Source organism: Capricornis sumatraensis, chromosome 15 (genome assembly GCF_032405125.1).
Source record: "Capricornis sumatraensis isolate serow.1 chromosome 15, serow.2, whole genome shotgun sequence".
Lineage (NCBI taxonomy): Eukaryota > Metazoa > Chordata > Mammalia > Artiodactyla > Bovidae > Capricornis > Capricornis sumatraensis.
Genome location: NC_091083.1, coordinates 63,217,169 through 63,240,029, shown reverse-complemented (window position 1 = coordinate 63,240,029; position 22,861 = coordinate 63,217,169). Strand labels below are relative to the sequence as shown.

Below are 22,861 nucleotides of genomic sequence, written 5' to 3'. Positions count from 1 at the left end.
AGCCTGTTTCTGGTTGGGCGTCGCCCTCTAGTGACAGAAGGTGGGTAGAACAAGCACCGTGGTGCCTGGTCAGGCAGGTAGATGAAGTAAGCACAGGCCATGCAGAGACGCGGCCTGGAGAGACAGCCTTAGTGGGCCTCTCTGGAGTGGGGCCTACAGGGGTTAGGTAGGGGAGCCTAAACTTGGGCTAAACTGTTGTTCTCTCCTTCTGGGTAGCATCCGGAGGGGCCATCCCCCAGAACCTCCCCATGTACTCTGCCTGAATGCCCTCTCTTGCTGGGTGGCCCCACCAGTTTCTGAGCTTCTCTCTGAGCTTGATCTGTAGGAGGTGGTCTCCTGGGAGGGTCTTCTTCCAAGGAAGGGGCCTAAATTCTGGGGAGACTGTGGGTGAGGCTGAGATTGTCAAGGCTGCGTATTGTCACCTTGCTTATTTAACTTAGAAGCAGAGTCCATCATGTGAAACGCCAGGCTGAATGACTTGCAAGCTGGAATCAAGATTGCCAGGAGAAATATCAACAACCACAGATACGCAGATGAGATCACTCTTATGGCAGAAAGTGAAGAAGAAGTAAAGAACTTCTTGATGAAAGTGAAAGAGGAGAGTGAAAAACTGGCTTAAAACTCAACATTCAGAAAACTAAGCTCATGGCATCTGGTCCCATCACTTTATGGCAAATAGATGGGGGAAAAGTGGAAACAGTGACAGACTTTGTATTCTTAGGCTCCAAAATCACTGTGGATGGTGACTGCAGTCACAAAATTAAAAGATGCTTGCTTCTTGGAAGAAAAGCGATGACAAACCTCAACAGCGTATTAAAGAGCAGAGATATCTCTTTGCCGATTCGTATAGTCAAAACTGGTTTTTCCAGTAGTCATGTACGAATGTGAGAGCTGGACCATAAAGAAGGCTGAGTGCCAAAGAATTGAAGCTTTCAAATTGTGGTGCTGGAGAAGACTCTTGAGAGTCCCTTGCACTGCAAGGAGACCAAACCAGTCAATCCTAAAAGAAATCAACCCTGAATATTCATTGGGAGGACTGATGCTGAAGTTGAAGCTCCAATACTTTAGCCACCTGATGTGAAGAGCCGACTCATTGGAAAAGACCCTAATGCTGGGTAAGATTGAGGGCAGGAGGAGAAGGGGACGACAGAGGATGAGATGGTTGGATGACATCAGGGACACAATGGACATGAGTCTGAGCAAACTCTGGGAGATAGTGAGGGACAGGGAAGCCTGGGGTGCTGCAGTCCATGGTGTCACAAAGAGTTGGAGATGACAGCGACTGAACACCAACCAGAGCTGGGGTGGAGGGGCAATGAACCGCCTGAGACCCAAAGGTTGCAGGAGGGGTTTAGGCCCTGAAGAAACTTCATCTCCTAACTTGAAAACGTTTAGAAAAAACCTTGTCTGTAGCCCCCAGTTGGGTGGGGCAGAGAACCAGGTCCTCTGAGGCAAAGAATATAGTCAGGGGATAGCAGGACTGGAACTATCCATTCCTATCTTCGCGTCTTAGAATTTTGGAATTTAGAACATTCAAAATCCTAGAATTTGACACTTATCAGAAAACTCCATGTAGAATATCATCTCTGTAGAATCCGTTTACACCTTGAGATCAGAATCAGAAGTGCAGTCAACTGAACTTTAGACCTAGTAATCTGGGACTGGAAGTCATCTGAGAGTGTCCCTCACCCCCAGTCTGATCTTGGAATGAGTGTTTGCTCTCACTTCAGTTCAGTTCAGTTGTGTTCAACTCTTTGTGACACCATAGACTGCAGCATGCCAGGCTTCCCTGTCCATCACCAACTCCCAGAGCTAACTCAAACTCATGTGCATCAAGTCGGTGATGCCATCCAATCATCTTATCCTCTGTCGTTACCTTCTCCTCCTGCCTTCAATCTTTCCCAGCATCAGGGTCTTTTCAAATGAGTCAGCTCTTCGCATCGGGTGGCCAAAGTATTGGAGCTTCAGCTTCTTCCGATGAATATTCAGGACTGATTTCCTTTAGGATTGACTGGTTGAATCTCCTTGCAGTCTAAGGGACTCTCAAGAATCTTCTCCAACACCACAGTTCAAAAGCATCAATTCTTTGGCACTCAGCTTTCTTTACAGTCCAACTCTCACATCCATACATAACTACTGGAAAAACCATAGCTTTGATTAGACGGATCTTTGTTGGCAAAGTAATGCCTATGCTTTTTAATATGTTGTCTAGGTTGATCATAGCTTTTCTTCCAAGCAGCATGCATCTTTTAATTTCATGGCTGCATTGGAGCCCAAGAAAATAAAATCTTTCACTGTTTTCATTGTTTCCCATCTATTTGCCATGATGTGATGGGACCAGATGCCATGATCTTAGTCTTCTGAATGTTGAGTTTTAAGCCAACTTTTTCACTCTCCTCTTTCACTTTCATCAAGAGGCTCTTTAGTTCTTCTTTGCTTTCTGCCATAAGGGTGGTGTCATTTGCATATCTGAGGTTATTGATATTTCTCCCAGCAATCTGATTCCAGCTTGTCCTTCAACAAAAGAACCTGGCATTTCACATGATATACTCTGCATATAGTTAAATAAGCAGGGTGACTGTATACAGCCTTGACATACTCCTTTCCTGATTTGGAACCCAGTCTGTTATTTCATGTCCAGTTCTAACTGTTGCTTCTTGACCTGCATACAGATTTCTCAGGAGGCAGGTCAGGTGGTCTGGTATTCCCATCTCTTTAAGAGTTTTCCACCGTGTGTCGTGATCCACACAGTCAAAGGATTTGGCGTAGTCAATTTGCTCTCACTGTCTGCTCCTAAATTTGTTCACAATTAGTTAGGTCTGGGGCAGGGCCCTGAAATCTGAATTTGTAGGAAGCACCAGAAAGTGCTGTTAGGCCATCTAGGTTTTTGTTGTTGCTCTCTGGTCACTTCAGTCATACCCGACTCTTTGCGACCCCGTGGACTGTAGCCCACCAGGCTCCTCTGTCCCTGGGACTTTCCAGGCAAGAATACTGGAGTGGGTTGCTATATCCTACCCCAGGGAATCTTCTCCACTGAGGGATGGAAGCTGTGTCTCCGGCTTGGCAGGTGGATTCTTTACCACTGAGCCATCTGAGAAGACCCCTCCCCCAGGTTAGGCAATGGGTTTAACCCAGTTATGTCTCCTCTTCATCCATCAAAAGGGGGTATTGAGGCCCAGAATGAGGAAATGATTTGGCCTTGACCCCACTGATTGCCACGACAAGCTGAGACTTGGACCTGTGCCTCCCAGCGCTAACCGCCACCCCCCGCCCCCGCCAACAGCAGCCCAGGGAGTTTAGACAGCTCTGTGGAACTGTCTCACCTCCTAGGTGTCCCTGACCCTCCAGACATGTCATACAGGGCGCAGATGGGTTCCTGGGGCCTCTCCTGTGATCTTGGGGCTGAGAGGTACAGGAGTAGGGGAGCACAGCTCTCGTCTGCCTCTGGCTGAGCCCCCTTCTTGTGAGAGGCCTGGAGGGGCTGAGGGCCCATTCCCCACCCAGTCCCTTACACACCCTGGTCCTCTGGTCCCCGGGCATTCCAGAGAAAACCACGCTATATGGTTTAGGTTCGATTACTCCAAATTCATCAGGATCATGATTTTGCAACACCACTTGATGCCCAAGAAGCATCTGTGAGTTTCTTTTCCCTTTATTAAAAAAAAAAGTGGGTTCCTGAAACAACAACAGAGCGTTTCAGAGGCACAACTTTTTGCAGAAGAGAAGCTAGTGGCCTGGCCAGGCAAAGGGCTCTCGCGGACCTCAGGGAGACAAAGAGTGAGGCCTTTGGGGACGCGGCCCCCAGAGTCTGCTGGAGGCAGGGATGGGGGATCTGCCTGTACCGGGTGGAGGGGAGCCTGAGGGTGGGCGCTGTCTCTGGGCGGGGCTGTCCTTCTCCATCACCTTCAGCCTCTTCTCCATCCCGCTAACACCCCTGTTCCCAGGCCACCCTGGGGCCCTGGGGCCTCATTCTCTCCTTGTTCTTGGCTGCGGGCAATGCCAATGCAGGAAGCGCCACTTTCTGGGGAGTTAGGAGAGCAAAGGAAAAGGGACACCCTTGATGGTGGAATGCCAGGCAGTGAGGAGATGCCCTGTATTGCTCTTCCTGCTGGTATATGGCCTTGGATGGCAGTTGGGGGGCGTGCCACAGGCTGGGGTGTCAGGGGTGAGGAGGGGAATCCTCCCTTACTCCTGACTCGACAACTTCCTTCCTCACCTCCCCAAGGCTCCCAAGGCTTCCTTGCAGCTGTGGGTGTGCTGAGCAGGTGAGCAAGTGGAAGGCTCAGCCCATGGGATCCCTGGGTGACCTTGGACAAGTGCCTTCTCAGCCTCAGTCTCCTCAGAGGTACAACAAGCAGGAGGAGCTGGAGGGAATGGAGTGGCCTGGAGAATCTCGAAGTTCCTTTCAGCCTGCATGGCCTCTTCTGGAATGAGCTGGGACGCAGGACATAGGTGACCAGGGGCTCGGGAAGCAGGCCCAGGGCACCTTGAGAGGGAGGGTGCTGAGGGAGCACTGATGCGTGCAGCAGGCAGCTTCCAGAAGGGTGGACTCGGTACAAGTTTGGCTGTCCGGCCAGCGGCCCCGTCACAGCTCCTCCACGGCCAGCTGGGGTATCCAGAAGCCCGAGGAGCCTCTTCCAAGGGCTTCCCAAGGAAGCTGGGGGCTGTGGAGATGCCTCTAGGGATTGGCTAGAGCTGGAGGCACCCATAACTCTGGGTTCCGGAGTCTCCTCTGGAGTGGAAGTAGGGCTCTCAGGACTCAACAAGCCCGCCTGGGCTGTGGCCTGGGCCCTGCTCTTAGAAACACCTTCTCTGCAACGGGGCTGAGGAGGGGCGGGGAAAGACCTAGAAAAAGAGGTGCGCTTTCTTTAAGGAGGAATAGAGAGTGAGGAGTTGGGGAGGGGGCGGGGTGCACAGGAGTAGGTCTCTGTCTTAGTGTGTGCGTGGTGGTGGTGGGGACACAGTGAAGAAAAACAGGAGGAAAGGAAAAGATAAAAGGAAAGCCAGAAAAATGAGAAAGGAAGGGTAGGAAGGAGGGGAAAACCGAGGTGGCAGAAATGTAGGAAATGCAGGAGAAAAGAGAGAGGAGATGTGAGTGAGAAAAAGAGAACAGGGAAGGGAGAGGAGGGGGAACAGCTTGAGAGTGAAGGGGTGAGAGCGAACTCTTGACGTGGCCCACGCCTTGGCTGCAGGCTGGGCGCCTAGGTGGGCGCTGGCCGGGGCCTCCCATCCCCCCTGCCATCCAGCTTCCGGTCCTTGCGCGGGCGCCGCTCTCTCTGGCCCTTCTTCCGATTGGGGTTTCTCTCTGCAACAAGAGCACAGAGTATTGTTGCTGACGCCATCCTGACAGACGAGGGGTAGCCCCACTCCCCGCAGCAGGCTCGGAATGACACAGGGGTGCTGACCTGACAACCACTCCTTTTGAGAGTTGGGACGGCAGCATCACGTACCCTAAACCGGACACTCTCAATTCCTTAGGGGCTGAAGAGGGCACTGACTTGTGGGGCACCACCCATGCTGGGCATCTGCCTCATTTAGGGCTCGAGGTCCATGTGGGGCCCCCTTTGTCAAGAGCCAGGGTGGCTTCGAGGGCTGGAAGGAGTTGGGGAACAGGATCCACCCACGTGCACTCACGGCAAGTTTTACCCGGCTCTTTGCTGGAGACCCAACACCTTTCACCAGGGTCTCAGCACCAACCTCCCCACTTTGCTCCCGGCCCAGCTCTGCCCTCAAACAACAGTGACAGCAGCATCTGGCTGATGCTCCCGCTGTTGCCAGCTGTGGCTCCAGGTGCCCTGTGTATCTCATCTCCAGGATGTCCGGGAGGCAAGGGCAGCCCGGATGCCCCATATGATGCTGTCACTGGGGTCTGTACCCGCTGGCTCTCCCACCGTGGGGAGTGGATGAACACCCCAGACCTGCCGGGGAATCCTGACCCCACTGTGCCCCCCACAAACACACAAACAAGTCCCATTTCTCAGGTGAGGCAACTGAGGCCCAGGAGGGCCCTCACTTACTCAGAGGCACAGCCTAGGCTGGAGCTCTGGGCATTACTTTTGAGTGACTCCTGGCTCACCTGGAGCAAAAGACCATGTCGTCTCCATGGCCTGTACCCCAACCCCCGCCCTTGTTCACACCATCCTGGTCACTGGCAGCTTCATCCACTGCCACACCCTCACCCTGGCTGTGCCCTCTGCCTGGAATCCTGTTCCTGTTGTGAGAGATTATCAACAAGCAAGAAGACGGAGGCATGGGTGGGAGCAAAAAAGTGAAAGTTGCTCAGTCGTATCCGACTCTTTGCAAGCCCATGGATTATACAGTCCATGGAATTCTCCAAGCCAGAATACTGGAGTGGGTAGCCTTTCCCTTCTCCAGGGGATCTTCCCAACTGAGGGACTGAACCCAGGTCTCCTGCATTGCAAGTGGTTTTTTTACCAGTTGAGCCACCAGGGAAGCCCAAGAATACTATCCCTTCTCCAGCGGATCTTCCCGACCCAGGAATCGAACTGGGGTCTCCAGCATTGCTGGCTGATTCTTTACCAACTGAGCTATCAGGGACTCTGGTGGGACCAAGGACAGCCCTAAATTTCTGATTTAAAAGCGTCTGCACATCCAGGCCACCTTCTTGCATCACTGGCCCCACACTCTTCTACAGGAGCTGCTGGGGGCGTCCCCAGGTCTGGGGTATCTTCGTTTCTCTGGTCCCATCTCACACTCATCCCCTGTCCCCAGCTGCCCACCATGTATGGGACAGTCCCCCCGGAAGAAGGCTCATCCCATCCAGTTCCCTAGCGGCTGCCCTAGCTTCACGTGGTGAGGAATCAGCTCGCTCAGAGCTGAACTCTGTCTCATGTGTGAATGAATGCCAAGTGCTGTGGAACACTTGTCCTGTTGCTGACTATCCTAGGGCCACCAATGTGCTGTCAATCAGGAGGTGAGACAGCTCTGTTAGACTTTACAGAGAACTGGTCGCCATTTGGGAAACTGTGTCTCTGATGGCAACATGGTGGTGCCTGAGGCCCTGACTGTGGACAGCTACCGCCTTCACTGTGATGTTACTTCAGTCAATACTCTCTGGTGTGTTGGACCCAAGCACGGCCATAATGAAATTTGTTCCTCCTTATAGTTAGGCACTAGGCGTGGGTGCACGCTAAGTCCCTTCAGCCGTGTCTGACTCTTTGTGACCCTATGGATCATAGCCCACCAGGCTCCTCTGTCCATGGGATTCTCCAGGCAAGAATACTGGAGTGGGTTGCTGTGCCCTCCTCCAGGGGACCTTCCCGACCCAGGGATCAAACTCTCATCTCTTACATCTCCTGCATTGGCAGGCACGTTCTTTCCCACTAGTGCCACCTGGGAAGCCCAGCTAGGTACTATACTGACTTTTCTTTTTTAATGACCAGTGCAGATGGCTCACATTATTCATGACTTTGTTTCAGAGTGTCAAGGGGGTGTCCCCAGTCCTTTATTATAGGAGGTATCAGTCTGAAGGGGTCTCAAACCCCTGCTGGAAAGGACAAGCTTGATCTTCCTAAGGGGTCTGAGGCTGACCCTTGCAGGTGGACGCTGGGGAGGGCAATGCTCAACACACAGGAAGCTGTGGCTAGTGGGGGCCTTCGGGCTGTGCTGTGCTGAGTCACTCAGTTGCCTCCGACTCTTTGTGACCCCATGGACGGTAGCTCACCAGGCTCCTCTGTCCATGGGGATTCTCCAGGCAAGAATACTGGAATGGGCTGCCATGCCCTCCTTCAGGCGGTCTTCCCAACCCAGGGATTGAACCCAGGTCTCCTGCATCGCAGGCGGATTCTTTACCATCTGAGCCACTAGCGAAGCCCTCAGGCAGCCCTATAGGGATGCTTTGTGGGGTCTGGGTCCTGCAGTCACTACGCCCTAACTGTTGCCCACCGTGCCCACCCTGGTGCTCACCTCCTGGGCAGGGCCTCCGGATGGGGCATTTCCTTGACTCAGACAGCACCTGGCAGGTGGCTGCCTCCTCCCGCCCGGCCCGGCCGGTCTCCCGCACGCGGGTCTCCAGGCCCCAGGCCGAGCCGCAGGTCTTCCCGTTGTGTGTACAAGGGCTCCAGCTGCCCCAGGGGCTCAGCTCACACTCCTCTGGGGGAGGGGAGGGGAAGACAGACAGACGGACGGGGTCAGTTGGCAGTGAGTGTCCCTCAGATCAAGTGCAGGGTCTGAGGAGTTCAGCTCCCTGAAGACACCATCTCCAAGTGTTAGAGTCCCAGGCTGTCATTAAGGAGCCAAAGGGGAACGTTTAAACAGCTACTTATGAGATCCTGGGATGAGAGCGGTACTAATGCAAACACAGGCCGTGGCGGGCCGGAAGCCTGAGTGACCGACTGTGTGGCTTTAAAGGGGAAGGCTTCCCTGAGGAGGTGACATAGGAGCCAGAGGAAGAGCAGACTTATCAGGCGGCAGCGGAAAGAAGTGCATCCCAGGTAGGTGTGCACAGCCCTGGAGGCCTGGCCATCCTGTGTGGGGCACGAGGATGCTGTAGTGAGGGGCAGAGGGAAGGTTCAGGATGGGAGGGACAGGAGACAGGCTGCAAGGTTGGCTGGGAGGCCCTCAGGGCCAAGACCTGGTTTCTGAACCTGATCATGTGCCCCTGATAAGTTTAGGAGGTAGGAGTTACGCTGTGCTGTCGTGAGGAAAAATGAGGTCATGGACAGAAAAGGCAGGGAGTAATTTTTTTAAAAATATATGAATATATAATATATAGTATTCTTTCACATTTGGTTCTTTTAAGAGCCCTGGAAAGGTAGGCAGAGAATAGGGACGCTCTTAATACCTCCACTTTGCAGATTAGGACACGGAGGCCTAGAGCAGGTAAGGGGTAAGCTGAAGCTCCAATCCTTTGGCCATCTTATGCGAAAAGCAGACTCATTGGAAAAGACCTGGATGCTGGGAAAAATGGAGGGCAGGAGAAGAAGGGGGCGACAGAAGATGAGATGGTTGGATGGCATCACTGACTCAAGGGACAGAGTTTGAGCAAGCTCCAGGAGATGGTGAAGGACAGGGAAGCCTGGCGTGCTGCAGTCCATGGGGTCAGAAAAGAGTTGGAGACGACTGAGTGACTGAACAACTAGGGAAAAGAGGCGCTTGCACAGCAGAACAGCAAGTGTTTACGATCCAGCAGGGCCCAGTAACCAGGTCTCCAGATCCTGGAACTACGGTCCTTCACAGACGCATTCATCTGGGAAGCACAGCCTGATACCTGCCATGTGCCCCCTGCTGTGCGGGGTGCCCGGGTAAGGCAGGGAAGGCATAGCCCCAGTCTGCCTCCCAGAGCTCACCGTCTACAGCAGTGGGGCTGGAAGGGCAGGGTGCTTGTCCAGACCTGGGGAAGCCCCAGCAGCAGTAGGAGACCAGGGGGCCCCATCCCGAGCCACCTGGTGGGCTTCCTAGAGGAGAAGACTCCTGATCTGAGTCTTGAAGTGGGCATGGGGAGGTCAGCCAGATTCAAGGAGGGGCAGGAAGGACAAGTGCTCCAGCTGAAAGAAATGAAAGTGAAAGCGTTAAGTCGCTCAGTCATGTCTCTTTGTTGACCCCACGACCATAGCCCGCCAGGCTCCTCTGTCCACGGGATTCTCCAGGCAAGGATACTGGAGTGGGTTGCCATTCCCTGCTCCAGGGGATCTTTCTGACCCAGGGATTGAACCCGGGTCTCCTGCATTGCAGGCAGATTCTTTACCATATAAGCCACCAGAAAAGCCCATAGTTGAAAGAAACACCCCAAGCGAAATCCCCGGATGACTCTGCCCTCCGTGGGGTAGCTGGAGCACAGACTCAAATGGGGGAGGAAAAACCTGATAGGGTTGGAGAGGTGGCAGACGGGGACCACATTGCCCACAGCCTGGGGAACAATGGGAGCCACTGAGGGGCCTGGAGCAGAAGAGAAACCTGATGAGATTGTCATTCTCAGATCATCGCTCTGACTTCTGGAACGAGAGACAGTGTGGGCTGCAGGCAGTGAGACTGGAGGCAGGCATATGGGCAAGAGGCTGTGGCCAAGATCCTAGCAACGGGCAGAGAGTGGGGAGAGAAAGGGATGTTTGGGAGTAGGGTGGGGAAAAGGGAAAGGAAGGCTGGGGCAAGTTCGGGAGCTTTATCTGGCTTCATTTCCCCCAAAGTTTTTTTTTTTACCACCTAACATCTGTATTTATTCTTGTGCATCTTCTGTCTCCCCTGTAAAATGTCATGTCTACAAGGGCAGAAACTTTGTCTGTTTTGTTCACTAATACGTCCTCAGCAACTTGGAAAGTTGCCTGGAGCATAGAAAATGCTCTAGCAAATATTTCCTGAGTGGATGAACGAGATTGGATTGGATGTAGGATGACAGGCAAGAGTCCACAGTGATGCTCATGCTTCCAGGATGGCCAGCCTGTGGATGGTGGAGAAGGTCATTGATGGAGGAAGCCCAGAGGAAGCACCAGGCTGGGGGTGGGCACAGAGGGAAAAAGGCACCCACAGGGCAGGTGAGGATATGAGTCTGCTGCCTGTGAGAAAATGAAGCTGAGGAGAGCAAGTTAGGAGCCATCAGTGTTTGGAATGACCGTGAACATGAGCCCAGAGAGACTGTGTGGGCAGAGATATGTGATTCAGGTGAGAACGCTGGCAAAGAGCCTCATAAAAGGACAGATCACAGAAGCGGCGCTCACACAGGAATCTGAAAGGAGTAGGGGGAAAAGAGAGCAGTCACGACGACTAATATGACAGGCAATAACAATGACATATATTGAGCACTTACTGTGCCAGCTACTGTATTAAGTACTTTAAAGTGTATTAATTTACCCCTTACAACAACTCTCTCCCATGAAGTAGATTTTATCTTCTATTGTAATTTTCTTAACATTTGGAGAAACTGAAGGACAGAGAGCTTAACTGACTTGCTCAAGTTCACTAATGGGTGATTTTTAGAGACAGCATTTGAACCCAGGTCTTATTCCAAAAGCAATACTCTTCTTCTGGGCTCTGCAGCCACCCTTGGCAATAATAATGATGTAGATGTTGATAGTAATAGTAACCATCACAGTGGTGCCTATGATGGGTCTAGTGTATTGAAGGGTTGCTGTGTGTCCCTGACATTGCATTGGGTTTCCCATCATCACGTGACATTCTGCTACGGTTTCTTCCAGGTCTCCTGACACCCCTCACCAGCCCCTGCTCCAGAGAGGGAGGGGACAGGGCAGGGCGAAGATGCCCCCACTCACCCTGGCACTCCCGTGTGCTCTGCTGGGCCGCAGTGCCTGGCGGGCAGGTGGGCAGACACTTTCCCTTGTACAGGTAAAACCGCCTCTTGCATTGGATGCAGAAGTCCTGGCTGAAGCAGCTTTCACATGTGGCTCCGCATTCTGTAATATAGCCAGGACCAGCCTTGGTGAGGGGAGCTACCTGGGGAGGGGACCCTCTGGGACTGCCCAGGACTGGGGAGGGCCTCTGAGTGACCCAAGCTCTGTAGCATTGGGGTCCGGATTCAGTGTGTCTCTGGAGAAGGGAATGGCAACCCACTCCAGTTTTCTTGCCTGGAAAATTCTATGGACAGAGGAACCTGGTGGACTACAATCCATGGGGTCACAAAGAGTCAGACACAACTGAGTGACTAACATCTCATTTGAATCCCAGACTTGTCCACAAATGGGGCTGCATTTCAGAACTCCTTTTCTCATTTGAACTGAGGCTCAGTGGGGGCAGGTGTCATGTCCAAGGTAACATAGTTATTTTGATTCTCTTTATCATTTGAGCTGAGGCTCAGAGAGAGCAAATACCTTGCCTGAAGTCACACAGTGAATCTGGGCTGCAAGCAAGGACTCCCTACTCAATTTCCACCAAAGCTCAAAGATAGTCATGATTTGCCCAGCTCAGAGTGAAAACCAAAGTTAGGAGTTAGGACTCCTTTTCCCATTGAGCTAGGCCCAGGGAGAGTGAGTAGCATGCCAAAGGCCACAGAGCAAACAAGTGTAGAGGTGGAAGTTCCCTGCCCTGTTGTTAGTGTTGAGCTCAGAGAGGGAACTGACTTGCTCAGGGCTTCAGAGCCAGCCTGAAAGCAAGCATATATCTGAGTCTGGGCTCAGGCATACACTACTTCCCCAGGGGCTATTGTGTTAGGTGAGAGGTGGGATGTGGACCAGGAGTGCGCAGGAGCGCAGCGCTAGCATAAGATAAGGAAGGGGCCACATACTTTTGCACCTGTTGACTTCCTGGCCTCGGACGCCGAAGTAGCCAGGGGGACAGTCGTGCACACACTTGCCGTACTGGCGGATACCTTCCCGACGGATGAACAGGAAGAGCCTCTGCTGGCAGGTTGAGCAGCCGTTCTCCTCTGAGCAGATAACACAGCCTGTGCAGTTGCCCCCCAGACCAGTGCCCGCTGCCAGCCAGACCAGGATGGAGAGTAGGGAAAGGGAGAGAGAGATAGTGAAACCACAAGTGTCAGCAGCTCAGACTGTCTCATTGGGATAGAACAGTAATTGAGCATGTGGCCATCCAAATGACTGCACTTCCGATGCAACTATATCATGTGACTTTGGTCATGTGACCAAACCCTGGCTAGTAGGTTATAAGGTAAAGCAGTGTGTGTGCAACTTCTAGAAAGCTTAAAGGGCAGGGGCATGCCCTTTGTCATCCCCTGATCCTTCCTGTTGGGTGGAATGTGAACACGAGAGCTGGAGCACAAGCGTCTCTTTTGGATCACGTGTTAAAGATGTTGGAGAAATAAGATGAAAAGTTCGGTCACTCCCTGGCATATTTAATCTTCACTAACACAGCGTGTATTTTTGAGTGTGTTTGTGGTGCACATGCATGAGGGGGTGAAAGAAGACCCTCATCTCCCTGCTGCCTTTGTGAACAATACCCCATTCCTCACTGACACCATTATCAAGGGCTCCCAACATCCTCAAGTACAGGAAGTAAAGGGAAGGAACTTTTTGTTCCAGAAGTGGCAACCAAAGCTGGGGAGAAAAAGGTGAGAAAGATCCTAGGAAGAAAGCTCCTCCAGGGCTTACAGGGAGTCTCTGCCGTCCGATTACCTCTGATCATGCTGACACCAAGACAGGAGGACTCAGGAGAGTTAGGAGCTGTCAACTTGGGGAAGACGGGGTTGCTGTGGCTTCCCCTCACTTCCCAAACCCCCAAACCAAGTGAGAGGAGATGCAAGGGTACCTCTCACAAAGACTGTTGCCTGCATAAAGGGGGTGACCAGCACCTCACACCCCGGTTGGATGTTAGCTTGTGTAGCTCTGCTCCTTCCAGCACCGCTTTGAGCACAGAAAAGAGACCAGGAGAGGGAAGGGCCAAGCTGAGGGGGGAGGCAGCAGAAGAAATTGCACATCCTTTATGGCCAGCATGAGGGGTTCTCAGTGGCAGGCCTCCCCAGGAGTAGTCAGGCTCAAGAAGCCTCACCCAAGAAGGCTGGTTTCTGGCAGGCGCCTCAGCAAGAGGCAGGACAGTAGACCACTGGGGGTAGGTGGAGCTGGGGAGAGTCAGAAAGTAACCGGGTGTCATTAAGGGACAGGAAAGGGCCAGGCAGCTTCATAGAGGCAGAGATTAGGGAAACATGAAACTGTTGCATGTTCATAACTCACCAAGTTCAGCTTGTTTCATAAACTAGTTACCTTGGCACTATGTAAGCCCACTGGCCCTGCGATGTGACCCCACCAACAAAGGGCAAAGAGACCCTCTGTTGGCTTGAGGTGATCTCTGCCACCTGGCAAAATAGGACTCAGATTAGAAATTATATTCAATGACAGAGAAACAGAAGGGTATTTCCTGAAAACTGAGTTTGTGGTTGGAGACAGCCTGACACAGGCGTGGGTTGTACTACCCATTTTGGAACTAAAGAAACAGAGGCTCAAAGAGGTGAAATGACACACCCAGCATCCCCCAGAATCAGTGGTGCAGGGACCCACGTCAGTCAGCACCACACTGCCACTCGGCGCATTTGCTCGGGGGCCTCCTCTGTGTCAGGCAGAGCCTGGGGCTGCAGGCATGAGCAACACGTGGCCCTGCTGTTCTGGGATCTTACAGCCTGGTTGGGAGGGTTGCAGCCCACAAAAATGAGTGTAATAGCAACGCAGATGGTGACAAAGCAAAACACTTATTAACTGTTGTCTCTTGGAAGAGTTTAGGGATCACGCAGCCCAATCCCTGCAGCTTCCCTGGGGACTCAGAAGCCAGAGAAGGTGGAGCCTTCCCCAAGGTCAGGCAGCCAAATAGCACAGAAATTCCAATTAGAGCTACTGCAGTATTTGTAGAGTGAGATTTCAACATGCTGCAGAAAAAACAACCCAACAAGGACTCACCTCTGACCTGGGAGGATGTCAGTGTGTGCATGCATGCATGTGTGTGGACAGGTGATGGATCTCAACTACCATCATTCATCACCACCTCTTTCAAGAGCTGTTGGCTCTGCCTCTTGCTGCATCCCTGATCCCAGCCGTTGGTAGGGTGCCCTCTAGTGCCTTGCTGTTGTAATGACACCCCTGACTTTTTGAATCTGATGGCCTCACTCTGGCTTTCATCACATCTCTATAACTCATAGGAGATTAATCCTGAATATTCTTTGGAAGGACTGATGTTGAAGCTGAAACTCCAGTACTTTGACCACCTCATGCGAAAAGTTGACTCATTGGAAAAGACTCTGATGCTGGGAGAGATTGGGGGCAGGAGGAGAAGGGGACGACAGAGGATGAGATGCCGACTGAACTGACTGACTGACTATCAGTTCAGTTCAGTTCAGTTCAGTCACTCAGTCGTGTCTGACTCTTTGTGACCCCATGAAATGCAGCACACCAGGCCTCCCTGTCTATTACCAACTCCCAGAGTTCACTCAAGCTCATGTCCATCGAGTCAGTGATGCCATCCAGCCATCTCATCCTCTGTCGTCCCCTTCTCCTCTTGCCCCCAATCCCTCCCAGCATCAGAGTCTTTTCCAGTGAGTCAACTTTTCACATGAGGTGGCCAAAGTATTGGAGTTTCAGCTTCAACATCAGTCCTTCCAAAGAACACCCAGGACTGATCTCCTTTAGAAGGGACTGGTTGGATCTCCTTGCAGTCCAAGGGACTCTCAAGAGTCTTCGCCAACACCACAGTTCACAAGCATCAATTCTTCAGTGCTCAGCTTTCTTCACAATCCAATTTTCACATCCATACATAACCACTGGAAAAACCATAGCCTTGACTAGACAGACCTTTGTTGGCAAAGTAATGTCCCTCTCTGCTTTTGAATATGCTGTCTAGGTTGGTCATAACTTTCCTTCCAAGGAGTAAGTGTCTTTTAATTTCATGGCTGCAATCACCATCTGCAGTGATTTTGGAGCCGCCAAAATTAAAGTCTGACACTGTTTCCACTGTTTCCCCATCTATTTTTCATGAAGTGATGGGACCAGATGCCATGATCTTCATTTTCTGAATGTTGAGCTTTAAGCCAACTTTTTCACTCTCCTCTTTCACTTTCATCAAGAGGCTTTTTAAAAGTTCCTCTTCACTTTCTGCCATAAGGGTGGTGTCATCTGCATATCTGAGGTTATTGATATTTCTCCCGGGAATCTTGATTCCAGCTTGTGCTTCTTCCAGCCCAGTGTTTCTCATGATGTACTCTGCATATAAATTAAATAAGCAGGGTGACAATATACAGCCTTGACGTACTTTTCCTATTTAGAACCAGTCTGTTGTTCCATGTCCAGTTCTAACTCTTGCTTCCTGACTTGCATATAGGTTTCTCAAGAGGCAGGTCAGGTGGTCTGGTATTCCCGTCTCTTTCAGAATTTTCCACAGTTTATTGTGATCCACACAGTCAAAGGCTTTGGCATAGTCAATAAAGCAGAAATAGATGTTTTTCTGGAACTCTCTTGCTTTTTCCATGATCCAGCGGATGTTGGCAATTTGATCTCTGGTTCCTCTGCCTTTTCTAAAACCAGCTTGAACATCTGGAAGTTCACAGTTCACGTATTGCTGAAGCCTGGCTTGGAGAATTTTAAGCATGACTTTACTAGCGTGTGAGATGAGTGCAATTGTGCAGTAATTGACTATAACTCATTAGAAAGGGCATTGCTGTTCCTCCCATTTTCCCACGGTTACAGATGTAGAGACTTGAGTGCTAATTTTATGAATAATAAGTGATGACAGCTAGAGTTTGTACAATGTTGCTTTAGAAAGATCCAGACTTGATGGCTCCTCAACTTGACTATGCATAAGAATCTCCAGGGAGGCTTGTAAAGCCTCTAGGTCCAGGAATGTACATTTAAACAAGACCAAAATAGACATAATTGGCATTTTGTGTGTGTCTTTTCTTGCTTACAATCTTCTTTCCCTGAGAATCAGACCTGGCAAGTATACTTGTACAGTTTGACCTTGTTCCCTAGCCAGTGGTGGACAGGTTGTACCAAGGCCTGACAAATCATCCATGCTGGGACCATTAGACCATCTTTCTAGAGAATTTTGACTGTGGGTGGACAGACCATGGTTCAGGATGGCCTCTTGACCTAAGGACATTTGCAGGAGGGCAGAGTGGCCTGTTCCAGTGTACAAGTGTGAGAAGCTTTGGTGGGCACTAGCACTCTTTTCTAGCAAAGGCCCATCTCTGACTTTGAGGTTCATGTGGTACCACCTCTGTCCAGATGTATATAACATGGGCTTAAGCAATCAGCATCAGGTCCCCTTGACTGCAGTGATTGGTTCAGACACAGGCACGTGTTTTGATGGAAGCTAGTCTTAGGATTGTGTGTGTGTTTACACTCTATTTGATTAGAGAAGATGTAGACCAGAGTTGGTGGACAACGCATGATGGGAGAGGGTCCCAAGAACGGAGGCCATACAAGAGATTGCCTGTGCATCTGATCTACTCCTGGGAGGGTCCATAAAGTCTCTTCTCTTCTAAAACCATTTTGAGTATGGTTTTCTGTCTCTTGCAGACAAAGACTCCTGACTACACAGAAGCACAAAAAGAGAGATAAATAAATCAAATGCAGAGGGATGGGGGGGGGGGGGAAGAAAACTTCATGGGGCCCAGATGGTCAGAGTTTCTGAGCATCTTCTAAGTCCAATTTCTAGTCCCTGAAGTCTGGGCTCACTCCATGGTCCCAAAGAAAGTCACTAGTTAACATGAGGTAGCTCTCCTCATGTCAAATTGCAATATAGAAAACTATAAAACACTGGTGAAAGAAATCAAAGAGGACACTAATAGATAGAGAAATATACCATGTTCATGGATAGGAAGAATGAATATAGTGAAAATGAGTATACTACCCAAAGTAATCTACAGATTCAATGCAATCCCTCTCAAGCTACCAACAGTATTTTTCACAGAGCTAGAACAAATAATTTCACAATTTGTATGGAAATACAAAAAACCTCAAATAACCAAAGCAATCTTGAGAAAGAAGAATGGAACTGGAGGAATCAACCTGCCTGACTTCAGGCTCTACTACAAAGCCACAGTCATCAAGATAGTATGGTACTGTCACAAAGACAGAAATATAGATCAATGGAACAAAATAGAAAGCCCAGAGATAAATCCACACACCTATGGACAAAGGAGGCAAGAATATACAATGGATTAAAGACAATCTCTTTAACAAGTGGTGCTGGGAAAGCTGGTCAGCCACTTGTAAAAGAATGAAACTAGAACACTTTCTAATACCATACACAAAAATAAACTCAAAATGGATTAAAGATCTAAATGTGAGACTAGAAATTATAAAACTCCTAGAGGAGAACATAGGCAAAACACTCTCCAACATAAATCACAGCAGGATCCTCTATGACCCACCTCCCAGAATACTGGAAATAAAAGCAAAAATAAACAAATGGGATCTAATTAAAATTAAAAGCTTCTGCACAACAAAGGAAACTATAAGCAAGGTGAAAAGACAGCCTTTGGAATGGGAGAAAATAATAGTAAATGAAGCAACTGACAAACAACTAATCTCAAAAATATACAAGCAACTCCTGCAGCTCAATTCCAGAAAAATAAACGACCCAGTCAAAAAATGGGCCGAAGAACTCAATAGACATTTCTCCAAAGAAGACATACAGATGGCTAACAAACACATGAAAAGATGCTCAACATCACTCATTATCAGAGAAATGCAAATCAAGACCACAATGAGGTACCATTTCACACCAGTCAGAATGGCTGCGATCCAAAAGTCTACAAGCAATAAATGCTGGAGAGGGTGTGGAGAAAAGGGAACCCTCTTACACTGTTGGTGGGAATGCAAACTAGTACAGCCACTATGGAGAACAGTGTGGAGATTCTTAAAAAACAGGAAATAGAACTGCCTTATGACCCAGCAATCCCACTGCTGGGCATACACACTGAGGAAACCAGAATTGAAAGAGACACATGTACCCCAATGTTCATCGCAGCACTGTTTATAATAGCTAGGACATGGAAGCAACCTAGATGTCCAACATCAGATGAATGGATAAGAAAGCTGTGGTACATATACACAATGGAGTACTACTCAGCCATTAAAAAGAGTACATTTGAATCAGTTCTAATGAGGTGGATGAAACTGGAGCTGATTATACAGAGTGAAGTAAGCCAGAAAGAAAAACACCAATACAGTATACTAACACATATATATGGAATTTAGAAAGATGGTAATGATATCCCTGTATGTGAGACAGCAAAAGAGACACAGATGTATAGAACAGACTTTTGGACTCTGTGGGAGAGGGAGAGGGTGGGATGATTTGGGAGAATGGCATTGAAACATGTATAATGTCATATAAAAAATGAATTGCCAGTCTAGGTTCGATGCAGGATACAGGATGCTTGGGGCTGGTACACTGGGATGACCCAGAGAGATGGTATGGGGAGGGAGGTGGGAGGGGGGTTCAGGATTGGGAACACATGTACACCCGTGGCTGATTCATGTTGATGTATGGCAAAACCAATACAGTATTGTAAAGTAAAATAAAGTAAAAAAAAAATTATAATCAGAATGATGTAGGTCACCAAGTAAGTGGAACCCAACAGGTCATGGAGTAGCAGCTCAGCTTTAGCAAGGCTGAGGGCCTGAAGCTCTGCCCACTCAGCCTGACCACATGGCACACTAAGGGGCCCTGAGATTCTAGGGTACATGTTTTGAAAACCCTGGCTCCTTCTGTACCTCAACTGGATGCTGGCCTTCATCACTGCCCTCTCTCCCCTCTGAGGCACATTTCTCATTGAACTATCAGTATTTGAGCTCTGATTGCAACCTCCCTGAGTTTTCTTGGGGTATCACGGAGGATGACATCCCATGTGATCTCTCTTAGTAAGTATTTCCCTTCATAAAGACCATCCTCACGCAGTCAAAGTACCAATGGCCCTGAAAGGATGATCTTGTGTTGCTCCGGCAACCAGAAGGGCTTGGAATGACATTGGAGTCACTTTGTCTTTCCTCAAGCAGCCAGGGGATAGGTTGAGACTTGGATGTCCATCTTATGGAGAATGACAGTGGACTTTTTATCACTTCGGGGTAGGTAGTTTACTAAGGGATGCAGGCTTGTAACAACTCTGAGCACATGCATTAGACCAAGGTTCAGTAATCCATTCATCCATCCAACCATTCATTCAACAGATAGCTAGTGAGCCCCTACTCTCTGTGAGGTCCAGTGCTAGGGACTCAATGGTTACGAAATTTGGCAGTGATCATGGGAAAAGTACTTCAACTCTCTGGGCCTCAGTCATTCTAGCTGTGAAAGGGGGTGGTACTTAACTTGCAGATGTGATGAAAGCAGATGGTATAATACATTGGAAAGTCTTAGCATAGAGCCTTTCACCCTTGGGATGGTGAAGGGCTCAGGGCAGAGACAGAGGAGGCAGCTTTGGTCTCGGGCGGAGGGCAGTTTATTCTTTCTGTTGGGATCAGAGAATGACCAGTGTTCTTTGAAACAAGGATTCCCAATCTCAGGGTCACTCACATCCTGAGAATGACTGCAAGCCCCTTGTTTTGATGGGAGTCGATGGTTGAGTGTTTGCAAGTGATCACTATATTTTCTTCATTTAGGGATCTGAGTGGATTCAGAGTCATCTCTGCATTATCGTGCCTCCTGCCCACCTTTCCTTGAGGGGGTCAGAAGGCACAGGGTGACATCTAGGATCCTGAAAATTACCTGGTCTCTCAGGCAGGCCCATCTCCTTGGCAGCTCACAGTGAGCCTAAAATTGACAAATCCTCAATACCCAAGCCAAGAACTTCAGCTATATACTTAAAAAAAAAACAAACCAAAAAACTAATTCTCTAACAGTTAAAAAATCAGATTTCACATAAGAAGCTGGAAAAGTTATGAAAAAGTTATGCACACCGGGCCTGCATTCCCACAGGGCAATGCTTGGCTGGAATTCCACAGACAGGGCCCATGCTCTCTGATTTGCCAAGGTCCCCACCACTCCCTTTTATTATCCCTGACACTGAGGGCAAAGGTCAACTGCCATGTATTATCATCCTTGGGTGCCATGTATTGTCATCCATGTATCTTACAGCTGCTTCATTCATTCACATTAGAAGGCAATGCAGAGTAGGGGTTCCCAAACTTGGGCATGCATCAGATTCACCTGGAGGGCTGGTTAAAACACTGATTGCTGAGCCTTCCCCTCAGTCACTGATTCAGTAAGTCTGGGTAGGGCTTGAGAATCTGCACTGCTAACAGGGTCCTACTTTAAAGTGGAGCAGGGCTAAGAGCCACACTGCTTGGGTTCAAGCAGCTCTGCCCCTTATCCTTGTTCATGTCCCCTTGAATTAGTGCCTTAGCTGCCCTGTGCTTCAATTTTCCCACCTGTAAAATAGGGATCACACTGACCAACCTGAGAGAACCCTGAGGACCTGAGCTGGCCTGACAGTTAACGAGGGTCTCAGTAACATTGCTATCACCACCCGCCATGCCTCATTGGCATTTGTGATCTCAGACTTGCTTTGGTAATCAGTGCAGAACTTTTCATTTGATGTCAACATTTTTGAGGTAGAGTTTCTTCACATTTGGGGTGCGCCCAGGGAAGTGTGTCTTGCATGAGAACAGTGTGTGTCATGGTGGACTACAGGATTTAACACAGCTGTCCTGAAGGACTCCCTGGAGGAGAGGAGGATGGAGAAGAAAAAAAAGAGACCACCATCGCCTATCCCAAGGCAGGGCAACCTGAGGAGGGCCAGGCCCTTGAGAAGGATCCAGAACCATGTGTGTGTGGGGGGGACCCACACACAGAGAGTGCTGGATGGTGCATTCTCCTATCCCCGCCTGGCAGTGGAAGATGCATGTCACCGATGACCAGAGGAAATAAACAACATCTGGGCTCCCATCTGCCTGCTCAGATCGCCACATATGGGAGGCAGTCTTTGCCACTGGAGGCTGGCTCAGAGGACCCCCAGGCACATTCCTGCCTTGGGAGCAGATTTCATCATCCCCAGCAAGGCATGGGCCCTAGAGATGACTCCCGATTGGAGAGACCGGGGCGGGCGGGTGTGGGGACACTGTCTCAGCTTCCAGCCCACTTTCTGGCTGTGTGATCTTAGGCAAATGGCTTCACTATTCTGAATCTGAGTCTCCTCTTTTGCAAAATGTGGACAATAGTAGCAACCACCTCCCAGCACTTGTGAGCTCATCCATGTTGAGTACTTAGTACAGCGCATGGCAGATAAATGAGCACTATTTTAGCACTTGATTGATGGGAGGTGCATGGGAAGCACCCCAAGGGGCTCCCTTGAGAGCTGGGGGTTCAGCTTGGCTCATTCTCCTTCAAATTTCCACAGTCTTGCACACTGCAGGTGCCTGCTATTTCTTAAATGAATGAATGATGGCTTGATAAAAGTTCTCAAAAGCTGTTCTCAGGGAAGCTGCAGTCTAGTTGGGAGAACTTGGTTCATACATTGCCAAGAAAGCTGATGATGTCTGCCCAGCAGAGCTCAGAGCTAAATGAAGGACCCAGGCAGCCAGGAGCTGGGTTCAGACTGCAGTTCATCAGGGATGTTTTTCTGGAGAGGTAGATGTGGGAACTGGAGCAGGACTGGTTTGTGTCAGAAGAAAGGTTTCCTAAGAAAGGTGAGTTTATGACAGTACAGGAAATACCCTACATACGAACCTTCAGGCTGTGAACTTTCAAAGATGCCAGTGTGTCCAGAGAAAGGATGAAGAGAGACAAGGGGAAGAAGAAGTAACTGAAGAGCTGAAGAGGCTCATAGTGCAGGAGATGGCAAGGGGATGTTCTTTATTTGAGAAGACTGTTCGTTTTTGAGAAACAGGACCTGAATGTAGAAAGGTCCATAAAGTTTGCAGCAGCTGTTCAGAGTGTAATTTAGTGCTACCTTGTCATCTATGACGAGAGAAAAAGCTACTATCCAGATATCACTGGATCAGTCCTTCAAGAGGGGCAAGAGGATTGAATCCAGCAATGGACCAGAACCTGTGCCATCAACGTCAGGCGTGAGTGAAACTGCAGCTTGCCCCCATCTCCTATGGCTGATGACCCTTCAGCTCCACCGCCTCCCAGCTCCCCTCCCTCCTCCAGTTGGTAACCCTTCTCGCCTCTTCACTTGATGCCAGCCCCTGTGTGCCAGATGTAACAGTGTACTACTGTGCTTTTCAAGGTACTGTACTGGAAAATTAAAAATGTTTTTTTGTCTGTGTGAGTTTGTTTTTATGTATTATCTATGTGAAATGGATAATAAACCTGTTATAGTACAGCACTATATAGCCAATTATGTTAGTTGGGTACCTCGGCTAACTTTGCTGGAATTACAAACAAATTGGACTTAAGAATGCACTCTGAGAACAGAACTTGTTTGTATGTAGGGGACTCACTGTATATAAGTTGGTGGCAGGGAGGGAGCTTGGGCAAGAAGCAGAGAGCAAATCCTTGCTACAGTGTC

General features: G+C 49.6%; 1 protein-coding gene across 1 annotated transcript in view; it reads right to left on the bottom strand.

Annotated features, from left to right (window-relative positions):
- Positions 1 to 5,201: 5,201 nt before the first annotated feature.
- Positions 5,202 to 22,861, bottom strand: part of RSPO4 (R-spondin 4) — a 35,360-nt gene continuing 17,700 nt past the window's right edge. The window contains exons 2-5 of the mRNA XM_068986800.1: positions 12,194 to 12,382; positions 11,226 to 11,366; positions 7,927 to 8,112; positions 5,202 to 5,305 (exon numbers count right to left, since the gene is read on the bottom strand). Of these exons, the coding sequence (XP_068842901.1) occupies positions 5,202 to 5,305; positions 7,927 to 8,112; positions 11,226 to 11,366; positions 12,194 to 12,382 (620 nt within the window). The remainder of the gene's footprint in view (positions 5,306 to 7,926; positions 8,113 to 11,225; positions 11,367 to 12,193; positions 12,383 to 22,861) is intronic.